Below are 23,794 nucleotides of genomic sequence, written 5' to 3'. Positions count from 1 at the left end.
ATTCCAGGGAACCTATGCCCCAGTCTTTTCAGTCCCATTGTTGATCCCCTCCTCTTTCTCCATACCCTTTCACTTACCATTAGGCTGTCGATGAGCTCAGGCACCTGAGTGAACTCATAACTGTGGGCCCCCTCATTCCTGCTGATGGCTCCTACCAGCAACAAGGTGGCCTCTAGAAAGCTCTGCTTGAGGATGTCATCCTGGTAACCCCATAGGAAAGGAGACAGGGAAAAATCAGGTCAGAGACCACGTGGGTATGAATAGATATCCATTTATGCCTTATCAGAGCCATGTTTAGTGTGTGCTATGGGTAAAGGTTAGTGTCTCTGAAAGGTGGAAAGGGCTTGGAGTTCTAGAGGAATGTGTGAGCCCAAGGCTATTTCTACTTAGTAGGAGGGTGTCTCAAGAAAGATCAGTCTCAAGATGGTAGACTGGGCCCTGTATAATGTGTACTCTAATTTGGTTTTCCGGAGATGAGACTAACTAGATCTTGGGTGGGGTCTTGTCCTCTACTCATCTCCATTATATCATTGCATTAAAATTCACATAAGAACTCAAACATAGGCTGCCTCCCTCCCTTCCCTCTACCCCCAGCTTCTTTTTTTTTTTTTTTTTTAGTGAAGCAATTGGGGTTAAGTGACTTGCCCAGGGTCACACAGCTAGTAAGTGTTAAGTGTCTGAGGCCGGATTTGAACTCAGGTACTCCTGACTCCAGGGCCGGTGCTCTATCCACTGTTCCATCTAGCTGCCCCTACCCCCAGCTTCTTTTACTGACATGACTCTCAGGGATGCCTAGACTATAGTATTCTCCACAGTTTGCCAAGGTCTGATCTCTGTCCCTCCCCAGCAACCATCTTCCTCTCTAGCCAGACTCATCCACTCAATATCCCCTAATATAGTCCATCTTCACCACCAGATTGTTCCACTCAAAATCTTCTAACAGCTTCCATTCCAGTCAAAACTGATTGAGTTACTCTGTTTCCACCATGAACCTCTTCTGTTGATAGACTGATTCTGTCACTGTTCCTCCAAACCCACCATCTTCTCCAGTCCAAGTATACCACTCATTGGTTCCCAATAATCCTTGCTCTTTTCCAATCAGATTAGTCCATTCATGGACCCTGAACATACCTTCCTATCAAGCCAGATGATTCACTCATTCACTCACTCATTCACTCACTCATTCACTCACTCATTCACTCACTCACTCACTCACTCACTCACTCACTCACTCACTCACTCACTCACTCACTCACTCACTCACTCATTGTACCTTCTATGGGTCTTCACAGCCTGATAGGGGCTCTCTCAACCTTCACCATACTCATCAGGCAGAATGATCCACTCACTGTCCCCCAGCATGTAACTTCATCACTAGTAAGACTATTCTACCTAGTTTTCCCCAAGAATCATAAAACTCTTCAGCTTGACTAGTCTACTCATTGTCTTCCTAAATATGGACTTTATAGTCTACTTTATAGCCAGTTGAGTACATTAATGGTGTCCCTCTACTTCTTCTTTGACCAGAAAATTATACTCACTGTCCCCCAACAGTTTATATTCCTGTATAATCAGACTATCCAGTCTCTGTACTCCAACCATGCATACTTCTATCCAACCAATGAATCAAATACTATATATTAAGTTTTAAATATTTGCCAAGCCCAGGAATACAAAGAAAGGTAAAAACAATGCCTCTTTTCCCCCTCCTCTGAAAAAAAAAATCTTACATTCTAATTGTGGAGACACCATGAAAATAAATGGCAACAAAAAAGAAAAATACAGAATAGATGAAGGTTTCTCTAAGGGGAAGACACTAGCAGTTGGGGTGGGGGCAGGGCATTAAGAAAGACTAAACTAATGTATTCACTAACCCATTTATGCATTCTCTTTTATTTCTAGACTTATACATTGTTCTAGGAGCCTTTTAAAAGAACCCTTAATTTAACTCTTAAATCATCTCATAGATGCAAGATACTCCTAAATATAAAGTATTAGACAAAAGCCCCAAGTGAGTGTTAAGTTTCATATAGTTGCTAACATACTTTAAAGTCTGAGGGTTGGCTTCAAAGAATTGAAATTAAGCAAAAAATTTGGGCCAATAATGCAATTAATGCTGCTACTGTTTGTTTCCCATTTGCTAAGCTTGCACCATCTCCTGAGCCTTGAGAAGTTTTTTATTGAAATTTGAGCTGTAGTTTTATATTCTATGCCCACCTGTGCAAAAGCTTGGGTTCTTGGATTCTGGGATATTTAAGTGTCACAGACCTGCCCCCCCCCAAGCAATACCCCCAAAAGCAGGTCCAATATATTTACAAAGTTATCCATGGGGTGAATCAGACTCTTCCCACTTTCCTTTTCTCCTTCCTTCTCTTTTTCCAATTAATTTTAATGCTCAAAGATCCCAAAGAATAGATTTGAGAGCAGAAGCAACAGATAATACCTTTCCCCACCAATAATTGCCTTAGAACCCCTGGAAAGCAATAAAATTGGTGAAACATCACCACCAGCCTTCATCGGAGATGAGACTTATTACAGGGAAAGATGGGAAGCCCTTTCTTGCTGCTGCTTCTCACAAACTGATGTGAGGATGCTGACACTATATGACACAGATAGTTGATATAAGAGTTGATTTAGAGGCCTCACAGTGAGATGTAAACTTCCTAGAAATGCCTAGGAAAACTGTAGTACCTTGCATCAGAGGCCTTTGTGGTCTCAGCTGGCTTTTAAAATAGTCTTCAATAAATCTCATGAGGATATCTAAGTTTTGTTCGTGGACAGCCTTTCATGTTTTTTTGTGTTCTGGAAAATGGATGATCTAGACAACCATCCATTCAGAAGACATTTGCTATATTAAATGGTGAGGGAAAGGCAGGAGAGACTGATTACCTCTCCAAAATCCAAAAGCTAGTCCTCTGGACCTGTCACATTGAGTTATTTGTTCCTTTATGTGATGAACCTTCTTCTTTAAACAAGTTGGCCCCCTCACTAACTGTCCCTTACAGGCACATCCTCTCTAGCTAGCCACACTCTTCTATTCATTTGTCCCTAAATATGCATTCTTCTCTGTATTCAACATGTTCCATTCACTGTCCCCCGATATCTAACCTCCTTATCCAATCAGACTGGTCCATGTATTGTGTCCTAACAGGTTCCTTTTGTTTAAGCCAGGCTGGGCTACTCATTGTCCCCCAATAATGCACTATTCTATCTAGACAGCACAGTGTACTCGCTGTCTCCTAACTCTCAAAAGACCTTTCCAGTCAGACTGGCTTATCATCCAACAAATAGCCTCCCCTCTAGCCAAATGGTACCGCCATTTGTCCCCAAAATGTACATCCTCTAGAGCTAAGCTGATCCATTCAATTCTCCCCAAATTTGTCTTCCTTGCCAACCAGACACATCCTCTCATTGTACCCCAGCTTTGATACTCTTGTCTTGCCAGGAAGGTCCACTTATTGTTTTCCAAGATGAACACTCTTCTTCAGACAGTGTTCCTATGGTTACCCCATATGCCCTTTCTTCAGCCAAATTGTGCTACTCATTATCTTCCTAAAGTAAATGCTCCTCTTCATCCAGACTGGTCCACTCATTGTTTCCTACCACATAACTCTCTTTCTCTTTCCCTTAACAATGTATATCTCCTGTTACAATGGTCCATTTACTGTCCCTACTGTATCCTTCTTTCAATAGATTAGTATACTCACTGTCCCTTGAATGCATCTTCATTTGCAACCTGACTCACAGACATTTACTCTTTTCTTGAACAATTCTCTCCCTCTCCCTCCAAATATAGTCACCTTTCCAGTAAGTCATGTCTATTCACTGTTGTCTAACTTTCCCCGACCCTGCCTTGACTGGTTTCCATTTTACTCTACTAATAAACGCCCAACTCTGATTACCCCGGTCCACTTACAGTCCCTCCAATATACTTCTTCCTATACATCCAGACTGACCTATTGACTGCTACCAAATAAACACATCCTAGATAGACTGGTTTCCCAAATTGAATCCTCTTCTGAAGACAACTTGGTTTAGTCATCTCCTTCCAAAATACATTATCCTTTCATTCCAGGATAATTCACTGATTCTTCCTTAAAATTCATTCTTCCTCTTCCTGATTGGTCTACTCATTGATCCCAACATGCAATCATCTCCTTTATAGTCATGCTAGTTCCAACTTAATTTTCCCATTATGCACCAATCTCTCCAGCCAAACTGTTGCACTCATTGTCTCCACACAATGTACCCATTTCTCCAGGCAGCCTTATTGATTTGCAGTCCACATAGCCAAACTTGTTCATTCACTTTCCCTGACAATGCATCCTCTTCTCCATCTAGAATGCTACACTTGCTGTCCACATAGCCAAACTTGTTCATTCACTTTTCCCAACGATGCATCCTTTTCTCCATCTAGAATGCTACACTCACTGTTCACAAATACACCCTTCTTTCTTTCTTCTTCTTTTTTATTTTTTTATTATTTTTAAAATGTTTAAATATTTTTTTTGGTGGGGCAATGAGTGTTAAGTGACTTGCCTAGGGTTACACAGCTAGTCAGTGTCAAGTGTCTGAGGCCAGATTTGAACTCAGGTCCTCCTGAATCCAGAGCCAGTGCTCTATCCACTGCACCACCTAGCTGCCCCTACACCTATCTTTCTAGCCTGGAAGGCTGTCTTTCACTGTCTTCTAACATCATCTTCCCTCTCTAGTCAGCCTTATCCAATAAATTCTCCCATAACATGCATTCAATTCTGCTCAGAATGGTCCACCAAGTGTAGCCCCCTCCTCTTCAGACAAAATGAGCTACTCTCTCCCCCTTCGTTCTTCAGCAAGCCTAGTTTAATCATTACTCTAACATACATCCTCTTCTCTAGCCAGAAAAGTTCACTCACTGCTTCTTGATAATTAATTCTCTCCTCCAGCTAGATGGGTTCACTCACTGTTTCTGACATGTACATTCCTTTCCAGCCAGAGATCCACTTGTTGTTCCATACTTAGTGTTCCATAGGACTTATTGTGTTGATAGGCTTGTCCACTTACTACTTTCTCCCAAAGAGTACCTCTTCTGGGTCTACTTGCTAGTCCACTTCTTTCCTCCAATATAAATTCTCCTTACCAATTCAGATAGGTCCAATCACTGCTATCCACCACACGACCTCCCCTCTAGTAAGAAAGAATTTCTAGACTTGCGGTCAGGAAGACCTGGGTTCAAATTATTCCTCTGATAGATACTAGCTATTTAATAAAGGGCAAGTCATTTAATCTTTCCGAGACAGATTTTTTCATGGGCAAAATGGGAATAATAACATCTTTGGAAACTACCTCCCGAGGTTGCTGTGAGGCTTAAATAAAATAGTGTATATAAAGCTTTGTTGTCTACTTTATCTCACTATTTAAATGTGCTACTGTTTTTTGTAATTGTCATCATGTCATCGAAGACATGTATTATTCTCACACCCCCCCCCCCCACTCCCTCCCCCCTGCCCCTTTTTTTTAGGGCATTGAGGGTTAAGTGATTTGCCCAGGGTCACACAGCTAGTGTAAAGTGTCTGAGGCTGGATTTGAACTCAGGTCCTCCTGAATCTAGGGCTGGTGCTTTATCCACTATGCCACCTAGCTGCCTTCACTCCCCCTTTAAAAAAGGGAAAAATACTTGGGCTGGTCATGTTGTAGCAGGAGCAAGAAATAATTGGTAGAAGATCACTGGGCTCCATTCAGATACTCTAAAAGATGAGATTGGATGCCCCTTTGTGGTGAACTTATGGGAAGGGGAGGAAATGAACAGGTTGCACAAGGTGGGCAGGCATGATGGGTTCAATCTTTATTGCTGGAGGGAATGCTCACATCTGTGAAATCACATATCCATTTGAATATTACTATTAGATGGATCCACCTTCTATCCTTCAGTATTCATCCTCTTCTCCAGCCAAGCTTGTCTTTCAGCCACTATCCCTCAACCAGAAACATCTCACTGTCTCTCAAAAACCCTCTCTTCTCTAACCAAGAGGGTAGGCTCCCTCCCCAGTATACGTCCTCTTCTCTAGCACGTCACTGCCCCCCAAATGTATCACATTCTCCAACCAGCTTGGTTTATTCTGTCTCCCAGTAATGGATTTGATCATCATACCTAGCATTCATATTCCTTTATATGCAGCCATCCATCATATAATGCCATCCATAGACAAAATCGCCTGTTCACTGTCAAGCTTTTGCCCTTCCCTATATCCATTTACCTTCCCTGAGCACATATACTGTTCATCCAAATTGTTATGTTCACATTCACTGTGTGCCATGTGTATGTATATTCCGTACTTGTATATTCATTATACCTTAAAATCTATCATTTTCTCCAGAAAACCCAGTTCATTCACTGTGCCCAATTTAGATCTACTTCTTCAGCTGGGCTGATCCACTCATTTCCCCCCATTTGTACTCTCCTCACAGGCACAACTGTTTGATTCACTGTCTTCCATGGGCATCTATTTCTCTAGCTAGATGAATTCATTGACCCAAAGCAATAGATCCTTCTCTACACCCAGAATGCTTTCCTCATTTTTTAAAACATACATTCTTCAGTCAGGATCATCTTCTATACATGGGTACACATTCATGTCTTCTGTCATGAAAGCTATACTCTGTAGACCCACTCATCCACTCACTGTTTTCCACAATGGGATCTCCTCAATAGCAATACTCATCTAGTCAGTGTTCCTTCCACTCCCTGAACCCTCCTCTCCAACCAGACTGGTAATTCACCCTCTGTGAACATACACTCTATTCTCCAGTCAGGCTGATCCTCTAATTGTGCCCTCAGCATTCTCCCTCAAGTTTGTTTACACTCTGTCCAGTAACATCTATACTCTTCCCCAGACATAATTGTTCATTTACTATTACTCAATAATTCTTCCCTCAAGACAGGCTGATTCACTGTCATGCTATCCAACATATAATCTCCTTTCCATCCATAATAATTCACACACTCCATCAACATGGCCGCCTCTCCTACTTAAATGTTCTAATAGGCAGTATTCATTTTCTTCTCCAGCCAAATTTGTCCAGGGTATCTCCCATATCATCTCACCTCTCCATTCAGACTAGGACCTCAATTAGCTTCTTCCTACTAAGATCAGCTGATTTAGTCACTGTCCTCTGAAACACCTAACCTTTTTCACCTATCTTTGTCCATAACCCCACCCCCTGCCAACACTTCAACATGCTCACTCTATCCAGACTTGTCATGTACCTTCCTTTCCAGTTAAAGGGGTTCACTAACTTTCCTTCAGTATGTCATCTATAAATCTATACTAACTGTTCCACTCACATTCATCCAGACCTCCCCATCCTGTTGTTGTTGTTGTTGTTGTTTTGACGGAACAACGAGGGTTAAGTGACTTGCCCAGGGTCACACAGCTAGTAAGTGTCAAGTGTCTGAGGCCATGTTTGAACTCAGGTCCTCCTGAATCCAGGCCTGGTGCTTTATCTACTGCACCACCTAGCTGCCTCCTTCTCCATCCTTTGTTAACCAAAGTCATTTACCCCGTGCCTCTCAGCAATATATACTCCTCTAACACTGGTGTCCTGAATAACTTCAACAAATAGGGTCATTTCTGCTGGACTGCTTCACTCATTCTAGGCTGATATACATGGGTCTTGTTCAGATAGAGTGTTCCTCTCATTTAACATCCCCCAGTTCTTTCTGCTCTCAACTCTGCCCACACCACTCACTCACAATCCCCTGTACACACTCACACCCAACATATATCCTTTTTGCCAGTTGGATTTGGTCATTCACATTCCCTTCTAACCTACAGGCACATCTTTGCCACACTTGCCCCATTCACTCATATAACATGATTTATTCTCTTTAGCCAGACCTGGTCACTCATTGGTCCACTTGCTCCTATACAACATACATCCTCTTTAGACATATGTCCCTAGACACATATCCTTATGTTCTGCTAGTCTGGTCCATTCATTCTCTTCTAATATGGAGGTACATCTCTACTACACAGGTCTCCCTCATTCTTATGTAACATGTATCCTTTTTTTAAATGGGCAACATCCTTTCTGAACTGTCCCATCCTTACATACTAATTAGCAGCCAGACTGGTGCATTCACTGTCTCCTAACATGTACCCTGAGTCTCTAAGCAGACTGGTTCATTCATTATCTTTTACAATCCCACTCTCCCACCAGAGGGGTCCCTTTTCACATTCCTCCAACATGCAGGCTCTTCTCTCTAATCAAACTGATTTACTCAAGATTGCCTAAATGCATTCACATCCTTATCTAGAAGAGTCCAGACACCCAGGGGCAAAGAACACACCATCAGTAATCTGATTTTGCTATTCAATCATGGTCTCCCAATGAATGTTTTTTTTCCCTCCACTTAAACTGTGTAACTCATTCACTATTCTAGATGGGCATCCTTATCACCTGCCAGATAGTCACGCCCTTCCAATATGCCCCCCTCCCCAGAAAGACTTTGCCCACTTCCTGTCCCTAACACTCTCTTCTTTGGCCAAATTAGTCCAATTATTGGCCCCTTACTCTATGCTCTTACATTACACCCAGATGAAACCTCTCCTTTTCATTCTCTCACAGTGTATCAGCATCACTAAAGTGTTCCACTCCATGTCCCTCCAAGACAATCTCTAGTCTGGGCAGACTGGCTCACAACTCACTGTTCTTTCATATGAATATTCTTAGAACAATGGATCTACTCATTGTCCTCGGATATGCACTCCCCATCTCTGGTTTTACTAGTTCATCTGCTGTAGTCGAGCACAGATAACCTTCTTTCCAGCCATCCTGAATGGACCATTAACAATCTCCTAACATGCACTACCCTTGTCCATCCACACAATTCCCTCTTTAACATTAATTAATATGGCCTCTGAGATTCCTTTCAACTCTGGTCTATGATCCTATGACCCCATCTCTTGTCAGCCAAACTCACCCAGTCATGGTTCCCTATGTGTATCTTTTCTCTTCCCTCTAGGCAAACTGTTCCATTTGTTGTTCTCCAACATGTACCTCTCTTCCTCTCCAGACCAATTGGTTTAAATAGTCTCTCATAATTTGCACCCTTCTATTCAGACTAATTGGTCTACTCATTTTCCTCTAAAGTAAACTTCTTTATTTAGCAAAAAGAGTCTAATCACTGTTCCCCACAAACATGTCTGTCTTTCTTGTCAGACTGTTATATGCACCTTCTTTTCTAGGAAAACTCATGGTTTGTCATATGCACCCAACCGTCCTGGGCCAACTAGCCACTCTCAGTATCCCCTAATATGTATCTTGTTCCCCTTTTTGGCAGAGTAGTTCACTCACTCTTCAGCAATATTTTCCTTCCTGTTCTTCACTGTTGACCCAAACTCACTCTCCTCTGCCTCCCTAGAGGCAGCTAGCTGGTGGTAAAGTAGATAGAGTGCTGGTCCTGGAGTCAGGAAGACTAAAGCTCAAATCTGGCCTCAGACACTTACTAGCTGTGTGAACCCTGGGCAAGTAATTTAACCTCGGTTTGCCTCAGTTTCCTCAAATGTAAAGTGGGAATACTTTTTAGGTTTATTTTAAGGATCAAATGAGATAATACTTGTAAAAAGCATTTAGTACAGTGCCTAACAAATAGTAGGTGCCATTTAAATGTTTGTTTTCTCTTCCCTTTCCCTACTGTTTAATTGGTCTACTCATTCTCTCCACCATGTTTCAACTTTTAGAGCTAGACTGGCTCACTATCTCACTCTCTCATCAACCATGCATCTTCTCCAGTCAGATATTTCTACTCACCATCTCTCAAAACATACCATCTTCTTCAGCCACATCAGTCTATTTACTATTACCCAATATTCAACCTCTGTCCAATCAGAAGGATCCACTTATCTTCTTTCAATATGCATACTCCTTTCCTACCAAATTGGTTCACTTACTTTATCTAGCCCAATGTGTATCTTCCTCACCAGTAGGATTGGTTCACTCAATTTCCCCCAACGTGTACAGAGTGTCCCCCTAACCTTTTACTTTCCAGGAAGTCTGGTCAATTCATTTTCCTCTTAACATTGTATTCATCTCTCTAGCCAGACTGGTCCATGCATTGGGTCCAATATAGGCCCACATCAGTAGTCAGATTGATCCATTCCATGTATTCCATAATATAACTGCCTCTCCAACCAGACTGGACCACTAACACTTCAATATTTCTCCTGGCTCTATAGACAGACTCATTCACTTGCTTACTGTCCCTGGATTCAGCCTTTTTTGTACCAAGAAAATACTGTTACATTACTATCCTGGACATGTACCTCCTTGTCTACTTGAGGTATACCCAAAGGGTACCCTTCTTCTTCACAGCTAAATTGATCCATCTGCAGTCCCAAGTACACAGCCTTTTTTTCTAGCCAGACTGATCATTTCATTCACTTTCTCTGAATGCCTCCTTTTCTCTACTGAGACTGTGACAATCTCTCAGTGCCTCCTAACAAGTACCCTCTATCCATACTAGCTCATATGTAGACTATGTCCAGACATATTTGTCATCATACTGTCCAGAAACACAAACCCTCATTTTCAACCCAACTGGTCCCCTCATGGTCATCATTTTCAATCTGACTTGTCAACTCAAACTCCCTCAAGCACACCTCCCCCTTTCAACCCATGCTGGACAATTCACTTTACCCAAGCACACATATTCCTCTCTGGTCAGACTCTGACCCCAGCATGTATCTTCCTCTTTCCAATTCACTCATTATTCCTTTTGTGTGCTCACCTCTCCAGCCACATTGGTTCACTCGCTATCCCCGACAGGCATCCACTTCTCCAGCCAGATTCCTCTACTTACTATCCCCCAAATTCACCCTCTGCTTTTCCAGTCAGACTGGGCCATTGACAGTTCTCCAAAATCACATTCTCTTATACAGACAGCCCCCTCCTTTCACATACTATCCCTGGCATGCTTCCTTTTCTGGAAATCAGGTGAAATGTTCCTGTTCTTAGTCTGCTCATTCCTCTTCAGATGTCAGCTTAATCTGTCCCACTGATTTTTAGAATGGTTCCCTAACACCACACATCTGTTCAAGTCTACATTTTTCATCTGGAATTTAAAAGACCTTGGTTCAAATCTTGCTCCAGATATTTACTGTTTGGCCATGGGTAAGATAATTTAACTTCTCTCAGCCTCAGTTTTGCCATCTGAAAAATGGGCATAATGATTATCTCTTGTGACTATCACCTCTTAGGCTTGTTGTGAGGCTTAAAAAGGTTCATGTAAAACAATTTGCAAATCTTATCTAGCACTGTATAAATGTCAGTTATCATCATCATCATTTTATTATTACTATTATTGAAAAATATTATGGTGTAGTGAATAGAAGGTTGGGTTTCGAGTCTGGAAAAATTAAATGGTTCTAACCTTCCCTCAGACCCTGGCTGTGTGATCCAGTGCCTCAGACAACTTTATAAGACAAGAATTTGCAGAACTATCTGCATTGTCAATGAGAGTTTACTTATGAGAATTCCCCAGAAATCAATGGTTTGAACAAAAAATGATATTTGTTATTATTATTATTATTAGCCAGGTCATGTATTCTCCTTTTACCTACTGTTTTCCTAGCACACATGCTAGCCATACCAGTTCATTCACCATTCCTCCAAAAGGTAATTCCCTTCAGCAGCCAGACTAGTCCATTCCCTCATTCATTCATTGTCCCACAAAGCATAGCTCCTTTATTGTCCTCCAATAAGAATCTTCCTTTTCAGTCATGTTTCTCCACTCACTGTCCCATTAAGCACTCTTCACTAGGCAGAGCATTTCATTCATTCCATCATTCATTTATTCAACAAGAACTTCTGAAGCACCTACTATGTGTTCTAGGCATTGTGCACTAAGCACTGGGGAAACAAAGAAAAAGGCAAAAGATAGTCCCTGCTCTCGAGCTCACAGTCCAATGAGGGAGATAACATGCAAGCAGGTATATACAAACAAGCTATATATAATATAAATCAGATATTATCAATAAAGGGAAGACATTAGCATTATGGAAAGTCAGGAAAGGCTTCTTCTAGAAGATGGGACCATTCGTTTTCTCAGACTTTAACTTTCTCCAATCAGAGACTAGTTCACTCACATTCTCTGGCATGTACTCTCCTCTTTGGTTAGACTGTTTCTGCCTCCTCTAACTAGACTGAGCCATTATTCCTCTTCCCCAGTATGTATCCCCTTCTCTAGCCAAATTGGTTCACCTCCTTCCTCCCATTCCTCTCCAGACAGCCTGATTGACTGTGTCCCTTACATGATATTTTAATTCATTTTTTATTTTTATTTATTTATTTTTAAAATTTATTTTATTTTATTTTGGGTGGGGCAATGAGGGTTCAGTGACTTGCCCAGGGTCATACAGCTAGTAAGTGTCAAGTGTCTGAGGCCGGATTTGAACTCAGGTCCTCCTGAATCCAGGGCTGGTGCTTTATCCACTGTGCCACCTAGCTGCCCCAATATTTTCATTCTTTTTTTTCATAAAAGCAGATTTATGGAACCAGAAAGGAGCTTAGAGGGTATCTCTTGCCCAATTCATAAATACCCTATGTACAGCATTCCTAATAAGGACAATCATCTTAAAGCCAGCAGAGACCTTAGAGGTCTCCTCTAGTCCACTCCTCTCATTTTTCAATAAGTAAATTGAGTCACCAAGAGGTTAAGTGCCTTACCTAAATTGTCCAATGCCTTAATTTCCTATTCTCAACATTCAGCAAGATAGTTATGGCCCCCAACTGTATATAATTTGCTAATTTGATAAGCACAAAAGAATGCCTTCATCCAGGTACCCCATAAGGAAAGAAACAAACATCTATTAAGCTCCTATTATGTGCCAGGAACTAGGAACTGTGTTAAGTGCTTTATAAATATTATTTCATTTAATCCTTATAAGAACTCTGGGAAATGGATGCCATTATTATTCCCATTTTACAACTGAAGAAACTGAGGCAGACAACAGTAACTTGCCCAGGGTCACACATTTAGTCAGTGTTTGAGATTGAATTTGAACTTTGGTCTTCCTGACTCCATGTCCAGTTCTTTACCTATTATGTCACTGAGCTGCATAAAATAAATAAATAAACTAACAAATAAATAGATACATACATAGGCTAGGATAGTTAAGTACATAAATATGAAAATATTGAACAGACTTAAACTCCAGACAGAAGCCATTTGGTATTTTATTAAAGATTTCTATCTTGTCTGTCATTCACCCATTAATCAACAGTCTGGGTCTGCTCATTCCACCACTTCTGAATCCCCAAACTCTACTATCATCCAGGCTGTATTTCTCCATTTTGTCCATGAGGATACTGAGGGAGGTTCTGCCAAATGCCTTGCTAGTTTCCAGGTATACTAAGTCTAAAATATTCTGCTGAATCAGTAGCTCTTTCAAAAAAGAAATGAAATTAATTTGGAAAGAATTATTCTTCAGGGATCTTTTCTAGTGTCAAGTGAAGATCACTTACCCTTCAAAGTCCTCAAAATCCATCTCTTTTATACTCCTTTGAGAACTGTGAGAGGCAAGGCATCAAACTCAATGATGACTACTTTGCAGAATCCATTTTCTTTCTCTTTTTGCAAATTTGGATGATGCTTATCTGTTTCCAGGTATATGGTGTCTCTTCTCTTCTCCACAAGCCCTTGCAAATTTTTAGTAGGGGCAACTCAATCACATCCACAAATTTATGTCGGCCCTTTATTTTAAATATATTTAAGGACACTAGCAAGGGACTGTGGAAAGAGTTTGAGACTTGGAGTCAGAAGACTCCTGGGCCCAGATCCCTGTTTTGGGACACCAAGCAAATCATTCAACCTGAATCTCAGCTTCCTTCTCTCTAAGATGGGGATGATGATGTAAGCACTGCATTTAAGGAAGTTCAAAGCTGGAGAAGGATTGGAGAAGGCTGATTAGGATGATGAGGGAACTGTAAAACACCCCATACAGGGTGTGCCAAAAGTCTTGGTATAGTTTAAAGCTGTTAAAACTTTGAAGAAACTGAGGGAATAGAGAAGAGAAGGCTTAAGGGAGACATGCCAGCTCTGTCTTCAACTATTTGAATGATTGTCACATCAAAGAAGGATTGTATTTATTTTGTTTATTCTAGGAGTAGTGGGAAGGAAGTTGCAAACAGATTTTGGCTCAAAGGAAGGAAAAATTTCCTTGGAAATTAGAGCTAACCCAAAGTGTAATTGTTATGTTTTAGAAGTAGTGGAAAAAGGCTGGATATATCCATGTGTGAGATGCTGGAGGAGGGATTTCCTGCTCAGGGAGAGGTGAGACTGAGGGTCCTCTCAACTCTGAGAAGCAGGAAGGCCAATTTAGAGCATTTTATAGTAGTTCATATAAGAGATAAAGCCTAAGTTAGGGTGTTGTTTGTGTGAGTAGTAAAAAGGGGAGAGACACAAGAGATGTGTTGGGGTTAGAGTTAACAAAACCAACAAGATTTGTCAAATGATTGGATGTGGGAGGGAAGGGGGAGGGAAGAGTTCAGTATGACTCCATGGTCTTAAACCTGAGTTGTACCTGCAACAGAAATATAAAAGTATGGAGGATTAGAGACTTTAGTTGAAGAAAATAGGTTTAGGCATTTGGGAGGCATAGGAATGAGGCAGTAGAAGAAGAGATGAAAGGGCAGGAGATGATGATCATGGAGGGATCCTAGAATCATAGATCTAGAGTTTGAAGGGACCTTAAGGGTCATCTAGTCCAATTCCTTCATTTTATAGATGAGGAACTGTTAGACCCTGGAGGAAGGAAGGAAAGAAATCATTGATTAAGCACCAACTACATACCAGACACTGTGTTAAGTGATTTATAAATGTTTTCTCATTTATCCTTCCAACAGCCCATGTACTATTATTAGCCTCATTTTACAGATATAGAAGCTGAAGTTTACAGAGCTTTCAATTTGCTCGAGGTCATACAGCTAGTAAGTATCTGAGGTTAGATTTGAACTCAGATCTTCCTGACTCAATGCCTAATTCTCTGAGCCTCCCAAATGCCAAAACTATTCTTTATGCTCAGTGTAACGTTATATCCCTGCATTTCTCTTTCTTCTCTAGTCCATCCACTTAACACTGACTCCCAATTAAGGGAGGCTGAATAACTTGGGGATTTTAGCATTTAATAGTATGCAAGTGACTTAGTTATGGATATGGTGAGTTCTAAGGTATGATCGTCCCTGTGAGTGGCTGAAGTAAGGCAAAGCTTAAAGGTCATGGGAATTAAGTAAGTTGATGAAAGGTGGGTTTGGAGAGACAGACCGTGTTCTAGAGAAAGGAAGGAGAGTGACATGGAGGCTAGCAGATCACTGCAATTAGGGAAGATATAGATAGATGGTGTCAACCTCAGAAGAAGAGAGGTGGCTAAATGATTGCAGCAGTGGAAAACAGGGAGTAGGCCAACTCTTCCTCATGTTCCAGTGAATCAGAGGATGTGAGAGAAGCAGCAACTAGTTCTAGAGATATTGGGCAGGGACATATTGTCTTCTGGAGAACATCAAAATAAACCTGAATAGATAGAAAATGAAAGGAAATTTGCCAGCAGTCAGAAGTTCTTGGATTCTCATGCAAAGGGAGACTTGAGCATGTAAGGGACTGAGAAATGGTAGGGTTGACTTGAATTAGACAAGATTATGGTGAAAGGGCAGCATGGGAAGGGATTTTTCTCCCTGTCAGAGGGCGACTGAGTCACTGAGATTAAGACAGGAGGAAAGGGGGAAACTAGGTGGTGCAGTGGATAAAGCACCGGCCCTGGATTCAGGAGGACTTGAGTTCAAATCCGGCCTCAGACACTTGACACTTACCAGCTGTGTGACCCTGAGCAAGTGACTCAACCCTCAGTGCCCCGAAAAGAGAGAGAGAGAGAGAGAGAGAGAGAGAGAGAGAGAGAGAGAGAGAGAGAGAGAGAGAGAGAGAGGGGAAGAAGAAGAAGAAGAAGGAGGAGGAGGAGGAGAAGTATGAATTTGTTAGTCATAGGTACCAGTTGTTTGGCACCTTTACCTTTCTGAATCTTATGATGCTGAAGGAAGGCACAGGTAAAATGTTCCTCCTTTGATCACTAGGAGTCTGGGGGAGGTGGTAGCAAAGAGTTCAGCTTGGAGGTCCAAGTCCTCAGAGATTGGAAGGAACTCTTTCATGTCACCAACTCATTAGTAATATTCCCAAGATGGAGGAGTAGGAAGCCAACACAGAAGACATTTTCCACAACAATGATTTTACCCATGTGGGTGCTGCCCTTCATTAATGCATACCACAACCCCTCTACAACTTTTAAATGGTTTAATAAACATCTGTGACTAAACAGGAAATCAGACTTTCTCCACTTAGCTAAGCAGGCCTTCAGCAAACTGAAAGAAATTGATCACCAGGCTTATATTAAAAGACTTTCCTTTCCATCTTTGTAGGACCCACAAAAGCTAGTTCTGTAGGTTTAGCCTTTTAGAAGACAGAGTTCCCCCCAGTCTTTTCATGCTTCAATGAGACAAAGGAGGTTTTATAATTTTGAGACTCCCAAGTCTCCATAATCCTGTGATTCTATGATTATAATATTTATATATTCTTTGTTTCCATGCTTTTGAATTTGAGATACAAAGAGTGTCTGTGATGCTAATTTCTGATTATTTATGAGCAGGTAGCATTTTTTCATACCCAGTAGCTACTACGGAAGTAGAAGACCATTCTCGAGGAGATGTTGTCCACCCAAGGAAGGATATTCTCTTTGGCCTTGGCTGCCATCTGCCCATAGGAGAGAAGGATGGTACTGCTGGCCCACTTCAACTTTGGGTCCTCTTCCTCCTAGGGAGATGGGAAACAGAAAGAACAATCAAAGAGAGCCTTCAGCACTGGGTCTGTCAACAGGTACGACTGTTTTTGGACAGTGGAAACTGAAGACCAGGCATCATAGCATCATAGACTTAGAACTTGGAGGAAGGACCTTTAGAAGTCAGTGAATATAATTCCATCATTTTAGAGATTAGGAAAGAAAGGCCAGGAGAGGTTAAACATCATGTCCAACATCATGGATAGGAAATGGAAGGACTGGGACTTGAACCCAGGTCCTCGGTTCCAAATCCAGCAATATCCCCTGGACAATACGCTTCTCCAGTAAGAAGCTTGGGTTCAGTTCCCTAGTTCTTACCGGAGAATAAAGGAGAGAGAGAGAGAAAGAGAGAAAGAGAGAAAGAGAGAGAGAGAAAGAGAGAAAGAGAGAGAGAGAAAGAGAGAGAGAGAGAGAGAGAGAGAGAGAGAGAGAGAGAGAGAGTCAGTCAAGAGGTGGTAGCCTATACTGGAGCCATTGTTTTCCCCAATTTGAAAAATGTATAGATTCCAAAGTGGTCTCTCATTTGGGTGGGTTCTAGGCCTGGGGAAAGTTATGTCATGAGGAAGGTCAGTACATGACAGTGAAAATCCAAGGCCTTCTTGCCTGGCTAGCCCTCAACAAAACTCATTCATTGATCCACTTATCAACTGACTGATTCAACAATTATTTATTGAACACCTCCCAAGTGCTGAGCACCTTTGAGCTCCATACTGGTGGAGATATACAATGCCTTCATACAACTTAGTCAATCGAGGAGGAGGGGAATTGATTTGGTGACTCATGTTTTCGTATATATAAACCCCTCTCTCCTTTCTGATTGCTTCCAGGTTTAGAGTTCTCTTTGGGTGTTGATGTTGCCCCTCTTCCTGTGCCCCACCCTCTCTATTTATCCCATGCATATTTCTTTGTCCTTATAATCTCTTTGGGTTTCCAATTCTTTCCTATACCATTTGGAATCCCTGCCACCCATCCTCTACTACTTTTCACTTATCCTCCTTTTTCTATGCTGTTCTAGGGAACTAGTGACTGGTGACTATTGCAGGTTCCAGCATGATGCTGATGGTGGGTAAACTGTTATTTGAGCATAGTATTCCTGTTTGGAAAGTGGGAGGTGGGGATTATAGGAAATCCTGAAGGTGAGATTATTTAGTAGAAGAGATCCTAGTCCATAGACTTCAGAGATCAAAGGGACTTGGGAAAAGAACTGATACGTCCCCCATTTAAAGTTAGGGAAACTGGCTCAAAGAGATTGATGTTGAACATTAGACAGATTGTGCGTCATAGACCCCTTATTATTTAATGTCCCTGTGAAGAGGAGAGGGAAAGGTGGTGGCAGGGTTCCCTTGTGGCCACAGGGTACAAATACCTTAATGTTAAAGTTGTTAAGAGTCCGCTTCAAAGGTCCTGTCCGGCCAAACTGGTCCAGGACTGCCCAAGCATCATCCAGATGTCGTGCTGCTGTTAATCCTATGGTGAGGGCAATTCCCTATAAGGGGACAAGAGAAGTAGAAATGCTGGCATACTGAGGGTTCCCAGTACAAGACAGATTGGTCCAAGGTTAATAGGATCTTAGAGGAGAGAGGCCTTACCCCAGAGAAGGGAGGGGATATCATTCCTCCTAGATAACACAGTGAGTTAGTGGTAAAGGCAGGCCTAGAACTCAGGTGTCCTGAATCCCCATAATGCTTTATATTTTACAATATGGTTCCTCCTCACAGGAGACAGATTATAAAAATGTTATTCTTTTTTTAAATTTTTAAAATTTTTTTAGGATCATTGATTTGGAGATGGGAGGGCTCTTGGAGGTAATCTAGTATAATCCCTCAATTTTACAGATGAGGAAACTGAGATCCGGGAGGTGAAGTGAGGGAGCTGTGTTAAAATAATGGATTTAGCAGATACTCAGGGACCTACCTGGAGATTTAAACTGATTGAATTAGATAAAGCGACTGACTATTGACCGTTTACTGGATAGTAAGCACATCTGGTTGGTATTAAGGGTACTTAAGAAAGTAATTGTTCTCAGAAGCTAACAACTTTGAACTTTGACCACCTTCAGGCCCAGTCAACCAATCAGCTTGAAGAATCTCCCATCTCTGGGAGGGGAACAGGAAGGAGGAAGCGGTTGCTATGCAGAGAGCTTGGTCTCTTTTGGCTGGAGAGATCAGAGTGGTGGTAGGACTTCACAGGGGAGTTTAGAAAAGCTAGGATTGTCAGGTTATAGGAAGTCTGTTCCCAATCTTTCTCTTTCTTTTACTATCTTTCAATAAATCCTTAAAAAACCTAAATTCGTTTATCAGTGATTTTAGTCAGTTCTCCCCCAAACTGGGGGGACAGATTAGAACCCATATTTAGAATTTTAAATCACACAACCCCCAAAGCCAGAGCATTTTCCAGTGTTGAGGTAGCTAGGTAGAGCAGTGGATAGAGTGGGGTTCCTGGAGTAAGGAAAGCCTGAGTTTAAATCTGGCCTTAGATACTTATGAGACGTGACCCTGAGCAAATTATTTAACCTGTTTGCTCCAGTTTCCTCAACCATAAAATTGGGGTTACAATAGCATCTATGCCCAGGGCTGTTGTGAGGAAAGCACTTAGTACAATGCTCAGCACATAGTAGGTGCTTAATAAATGCTTGTTCCTTTCAGCACCCTTCCCCCTTACCTTTTATCATTTTATAAATGAAGAATCTGAGCCTCTGAGAAGTCAGTAATCTTCCCCATAGTACTGTAGTTTAAAGCTTGGAGGTAATCTAGCAAGCACCGGCCCTGAATTCAGGAGGACGTGAGTTCAAATCCAGCCTCAGACACTTGACACTTACTAGCTGTGTGACCCTGGGCAAATCACTTAACCCTCATTGCCCCACAATAAAGGAAGGCTAGGATATAAATTCACATATTTTGATTGCAAGTCTAAGGTTCCTTCTATCATATCATATCATATCATACTACCTAAAACCCAGGACCTTACTGAGAGTAGAATTTTAGGCCTCAGTAATCATGTGGTGTTCATGGGGAGGGAGAAAATTTTGTAAAGGGACAAAGCGGCAATCTTGGAACTTCCAAAAGGAATAACAAATTGTACGTAATAGATTTGCAATTTTATGTGTAACCATATTTTTTATTATGCTATGTTATAGAAATGCTTGTTTTATTCCATAAATTAAAAATAAAATGAAAAAAAGAATCATTCTATGTAACTGGGCACTTTTTTTTTTTTTTTTTGGTGAGGCAGTTGGGATTAAGTGACTTGCCCAGAGTCACACAGCTAGTGTTAAGTATCTGGGGTCGGATTTGAACTCAGGTCCTCCTGAATGCAGGGCTGGTGCTCTATCCACTGCGCCACCTAGCTGTCCAACTGGGCACTTTCTAAGGATTGGGCACATGGTCTGGTTTCCTCATTACATTGATGTAGAGAGAAAGCAATGGTAGAAAGAGCCCAGGATCAGAAAACCTAAAGTAGAAAAATGGGGACAAAAGGATTTATACCTCCTACCTCATAGCATCACTGTGAGGAAAGTGATACCAATGAGCTAGTAAGAACTGGCTCCAGGAGACCCCTGCCTGAGAGCCCCATGACCCCACTTTACATCGAGGGAAGTTGTCTGCACCCAGGGGCAGATGTGGGGTTCTGGAGATGAAATTAGATGGCGGTGTGTGCTCAGAACCAGGGCTTAGTTCCTAAACTTGGACCAGTCTATGGACAGGGGCAGGCCTTACTCAGTTTGTGGATGTGGGGAGAGTTAGTCTGGGGTTAGGGTGAGGCTTCAGCCTGGGACTAGGCTTAGAACTCAGTCTGTGATGATGGTCAAGGCTTGTCCTAGAATCAGCACTGTCTGGAGTGAGCATTAGGGCTTAATCTGTGGTTGAATTTAGGATTCAGGCTGTGATGGGAGTTTGACTGAGCCATCGTTAGTCAGGGTTAGTCAGGGTTAGGGTTCAGCCTGTGAATGGATTAGTGTTTAGTTTATGACCAAGATATCAGGTATATTTTGAGAACGTGTGAATTCTTTGCAGAACCTTACAGGGTTAGATGTTCACTAGACCAGTCTGGGATAGCTATTGATATGATCACCTCTCTCTGTTGCGGGGACTGATGGGATGTGTCCAGAAGTGACCTTAGGTGTTTCCTGACCATGTTGCTGTTGTTGGCTGCTCGTAGGATCATCCCATAGTAGATGAACAGGAAAGTCTGAAAAAGGTACAAGGTTAGAGTGATACAGGGAAGCACCACCTGATACCTGGGCTAGAGAAAGGAGAAGGCCTAGATGCTCTTTCAAGTCACTCAAACATTTATAAGACACTGTGCTAGTTGTTAGAGATTCAAAGGCCAAAAAAAAAAAAAATGAAGTAGCCCCTGTCCTCAAGGGAATTGCATTCTCCTGAGGGACATAGTATGAAAATAGGTAGACTGAGGAAGGGGAGAATACCAATAGCTTAGAGAACAGGGCTAGGGATGACATTGTGGGGAGGTTACAGTTGAGCTGATCCTTGAAGGAAAATAGATATTCTGAAAGGTGAAGATGAGGAGGAAGGGCCTTCCTGGCATGGGGAATAGTCTATACAAATACCCAGAGAAGGCAAATGGAGTATCAAGTCTGGGGAATAGCTAGTAGCCCAGTTTGGCTGGAATGAAGAGTATGGGAAATAAGAGTCCAGTGAAATAAGCCTGAAAGGAAAGAAGGAAACAAACATTTATGAGACACCTACTACATGCTAGACATTGCGTTAAGCACTTTATACATATGATCTCATTTGACCCTCACCACAATCCTGGGAGATGAGTGTTATTATCTCCATCTTACAGATCAGAAAACCGAAGCAGACAGAGGTTTAAGTGACTTGCCCAAGGCTACATAGCTAGTAGGTGTCTGAGGCTGGATTTGAACTTAGGTCTTCCTGACTCCATACTGGCTACTCTATTTACTGTACCACTTAGCTGCCTGGGAAGGCAGGTTAGAGCCCATTCCTTGCCCCCTTCCAGTAAAGCCTTCCCTGAGATCCTAATTGATAATGATACCTAACATTTAAATAATGTTTTAGGAAAAGAGTAGGGAAAGCATTGCTCCCTTCTTTTGAGCCTCTCTCATTCTCAATTGAGCCTCATGAGGACAGTGTGGTCTAGTGGAAAATATATTCATTTAAAAACAAGAGATGGTTATTGAGGTGTCATCTTAATATATGAAAAGATATGTAGACATGAAATATACTACTGATATCTAGATAGAGAGCAGACAGACCCAGATGGAAGCATATTTCTTTCTTTCCTTCCTTCCTTCCTGTTACTCTTTTCCTTTGCCCTTTCTCCCTTTCTTTCTCTTTCCTATTTCCCTTTCTTCATTCTTTTTTCCCTTTCATTCTTTCCTTCCCTTTAAAATTTTTTTCTTCCTTTCATTCCTTTCTCCCTCTCTTTTTCTTTCTCACTCTTGCTTCTTTTTACTTCCCTTTCTCTTTCCTCTTTTTCTTTCTTCCTTCCTTCCTTCACTCCTTCCTTCCTTCTTTCCTTCCCTCCCTCCTTCCTTCCTGTTACTCTTTTCCTTCCCCTTTTTTCCCTTTCTTTCTCTTTCCTATTTCCCTTCATTCTTTATTTTCCCTTTTTTCTTTCCCTCTCTTCTTTTTCTTCCTTTCATTCCTCTCTCCCTCTCTCTCTTTGTCTTTCTCTCATTTTTCTTTTCTTTTCCTTTCTTTCTTTTTCTCCTTCCTTCCTTCCCAATCTCTTCTTTCTCTCCTTTATTTTCCTTACTTCGTTCCTTCATTCCTTCCTCCCTCCCTCCCTGTCTCTGTCTGTCTGTCTCTCTGACATGGTGAATGCAGAAATTTGTCTAGCATGACTATACATATATGTATTGTTTTGACTTCTCAATGGTTGGTGAACAGGGAAGAAAGAGGGAGAGAATTCAAAACCAAAACCAAAATAAAATTGAATTTTAAAACGAAGAGAAGAAAGCACAAAGGAAGGTCAAAAAGTTGCACATAGATAAGATGGACAGCTTTGAAAGTTACCAGTTGAACCTTTAAAGGAAAAGCAGGTTATACATTATAGAGGACTGCAGTTTCATGTATAATGCTCTTTGTTTTGTCATGTATATGGAGATGGCCACTTTATATGGTGTTTTTTAAATTCAGAATTTTAATAAAAGGGAAAAAGGGAAGGTCTATTATTCTTGTAGAAAAAAACAACTTGAATTTAAATCTTGGCTCTCACACTGGCTGTGTGGCTTTGAGCTGGATACTTCACCCTCCCCAGGTAGTCTGTTTTCTCATTTATAAAATGTTGTTCCATCATTTCAGTCATGTCTGACTCTTCATGACAATATCTGGGGTTTTCTTGGCAAAGTGGTTTGCCATTTCCTTTTCCAGCTCATTTTACAAATGATGAAACTGAGGCAAACAGTGTTAAGTGACTTGTCCAGAGTCACACAGCTAGTAAGTGTCTGAAGCCAGATTTGAACTCGGTTCTTTCTGACTTCAGGCCCAGAGCTCTATCCACTGTGCTTTCTAGCTGTCCATCTGTAAAGCAGGGGACAATTTTTACATTACCTCCCTACAGGGAAATTATGAGCAATGTATTTTATAAAACCCCAAATGTTATATAATTATGAATTATAATGATACAATGTGATGGATCCCCCTCACAGGAGGTTAAGTTAGAGGGCGGTCAATTTACTTTCCTTCCCAGTCTGGATCATGACATTAGGTGAACAGAGATGCTATGTCTAAAGGTAGGGAGTAGAAGAGACAGTGAATGGTAGGGAGAAGCAGAAATCTATGTAACAAACCTTCTCTGGATTTTGCTCCCTGTAAGTCCGGTCAGGTTTGGTAACAGCAAGCATTAGTGACTTTGCCCATCCATCTACTGTTAAGAACTGAACAGACCTGGCTCCCATCTGTGGGTGGAGATTAAGAAGTCATTGAGAGGCCACATTTGAATCTATCCCT

At 41.5% G+C, this 23,794-nt stretch overlaps 1 protein-coding gene across 1 annotated transcript in view; it reads right to left on the bottom strand.

Annotated features, from left to right (window-relative positions):
* LOC122727413 (maestro heat-like repeat family member 5) overlaps window positions 1-23,794 on the bottom strand; it is a 96,679-nt gene that overhangs the window by 58,910 nt on the left and 13,975 nt on the right. The window contains exons 6-10 of the mRNA XM_043964954.1: window positions 23,635-23,742; window positions 20,931-21,047; window positions 18,226-18,345; window positions 16,688-16,834; window positions 78-200 (exon numbers count right to left, since the gene is read on the bottom strand). Of these exons, the coding sequence (XP_043820889.1) occupies window positions 78-200; window positions 16,688-16,834; window positions 18,226-18,345; window positions 20,931-21,047; window positions 23,635-23,742 (615 nt within the window). The remainder of the gene's footprint in view (window positions 1-77; window positions 201-16,687; window positions 16,835-18,225; window positions 18,346-20,930; window positions 21,048-23,634; window positions 23,743-23,794) is intronic.

This window comes from Dromiciops gliroides, chromosome 1, assembly GCF_019393635.1.
Source record: "Dromiciops gliroides isolate mDroGli1 chromosome 1, mDroGli1.pri, whole genome shotgun sequence".
Lineage (NCBI taxonomy): Eukaryota > Metazoa > Chordata > Mammalia > Microbiotheria > Microbiotheriidae > Dromiciops > Dromiciops gliroides.
The sequence above is the reverse complement of the archived record's forward strand: the minus strand, read 5'-3'. Positions and strand labels throughout refer to the sequence as shown.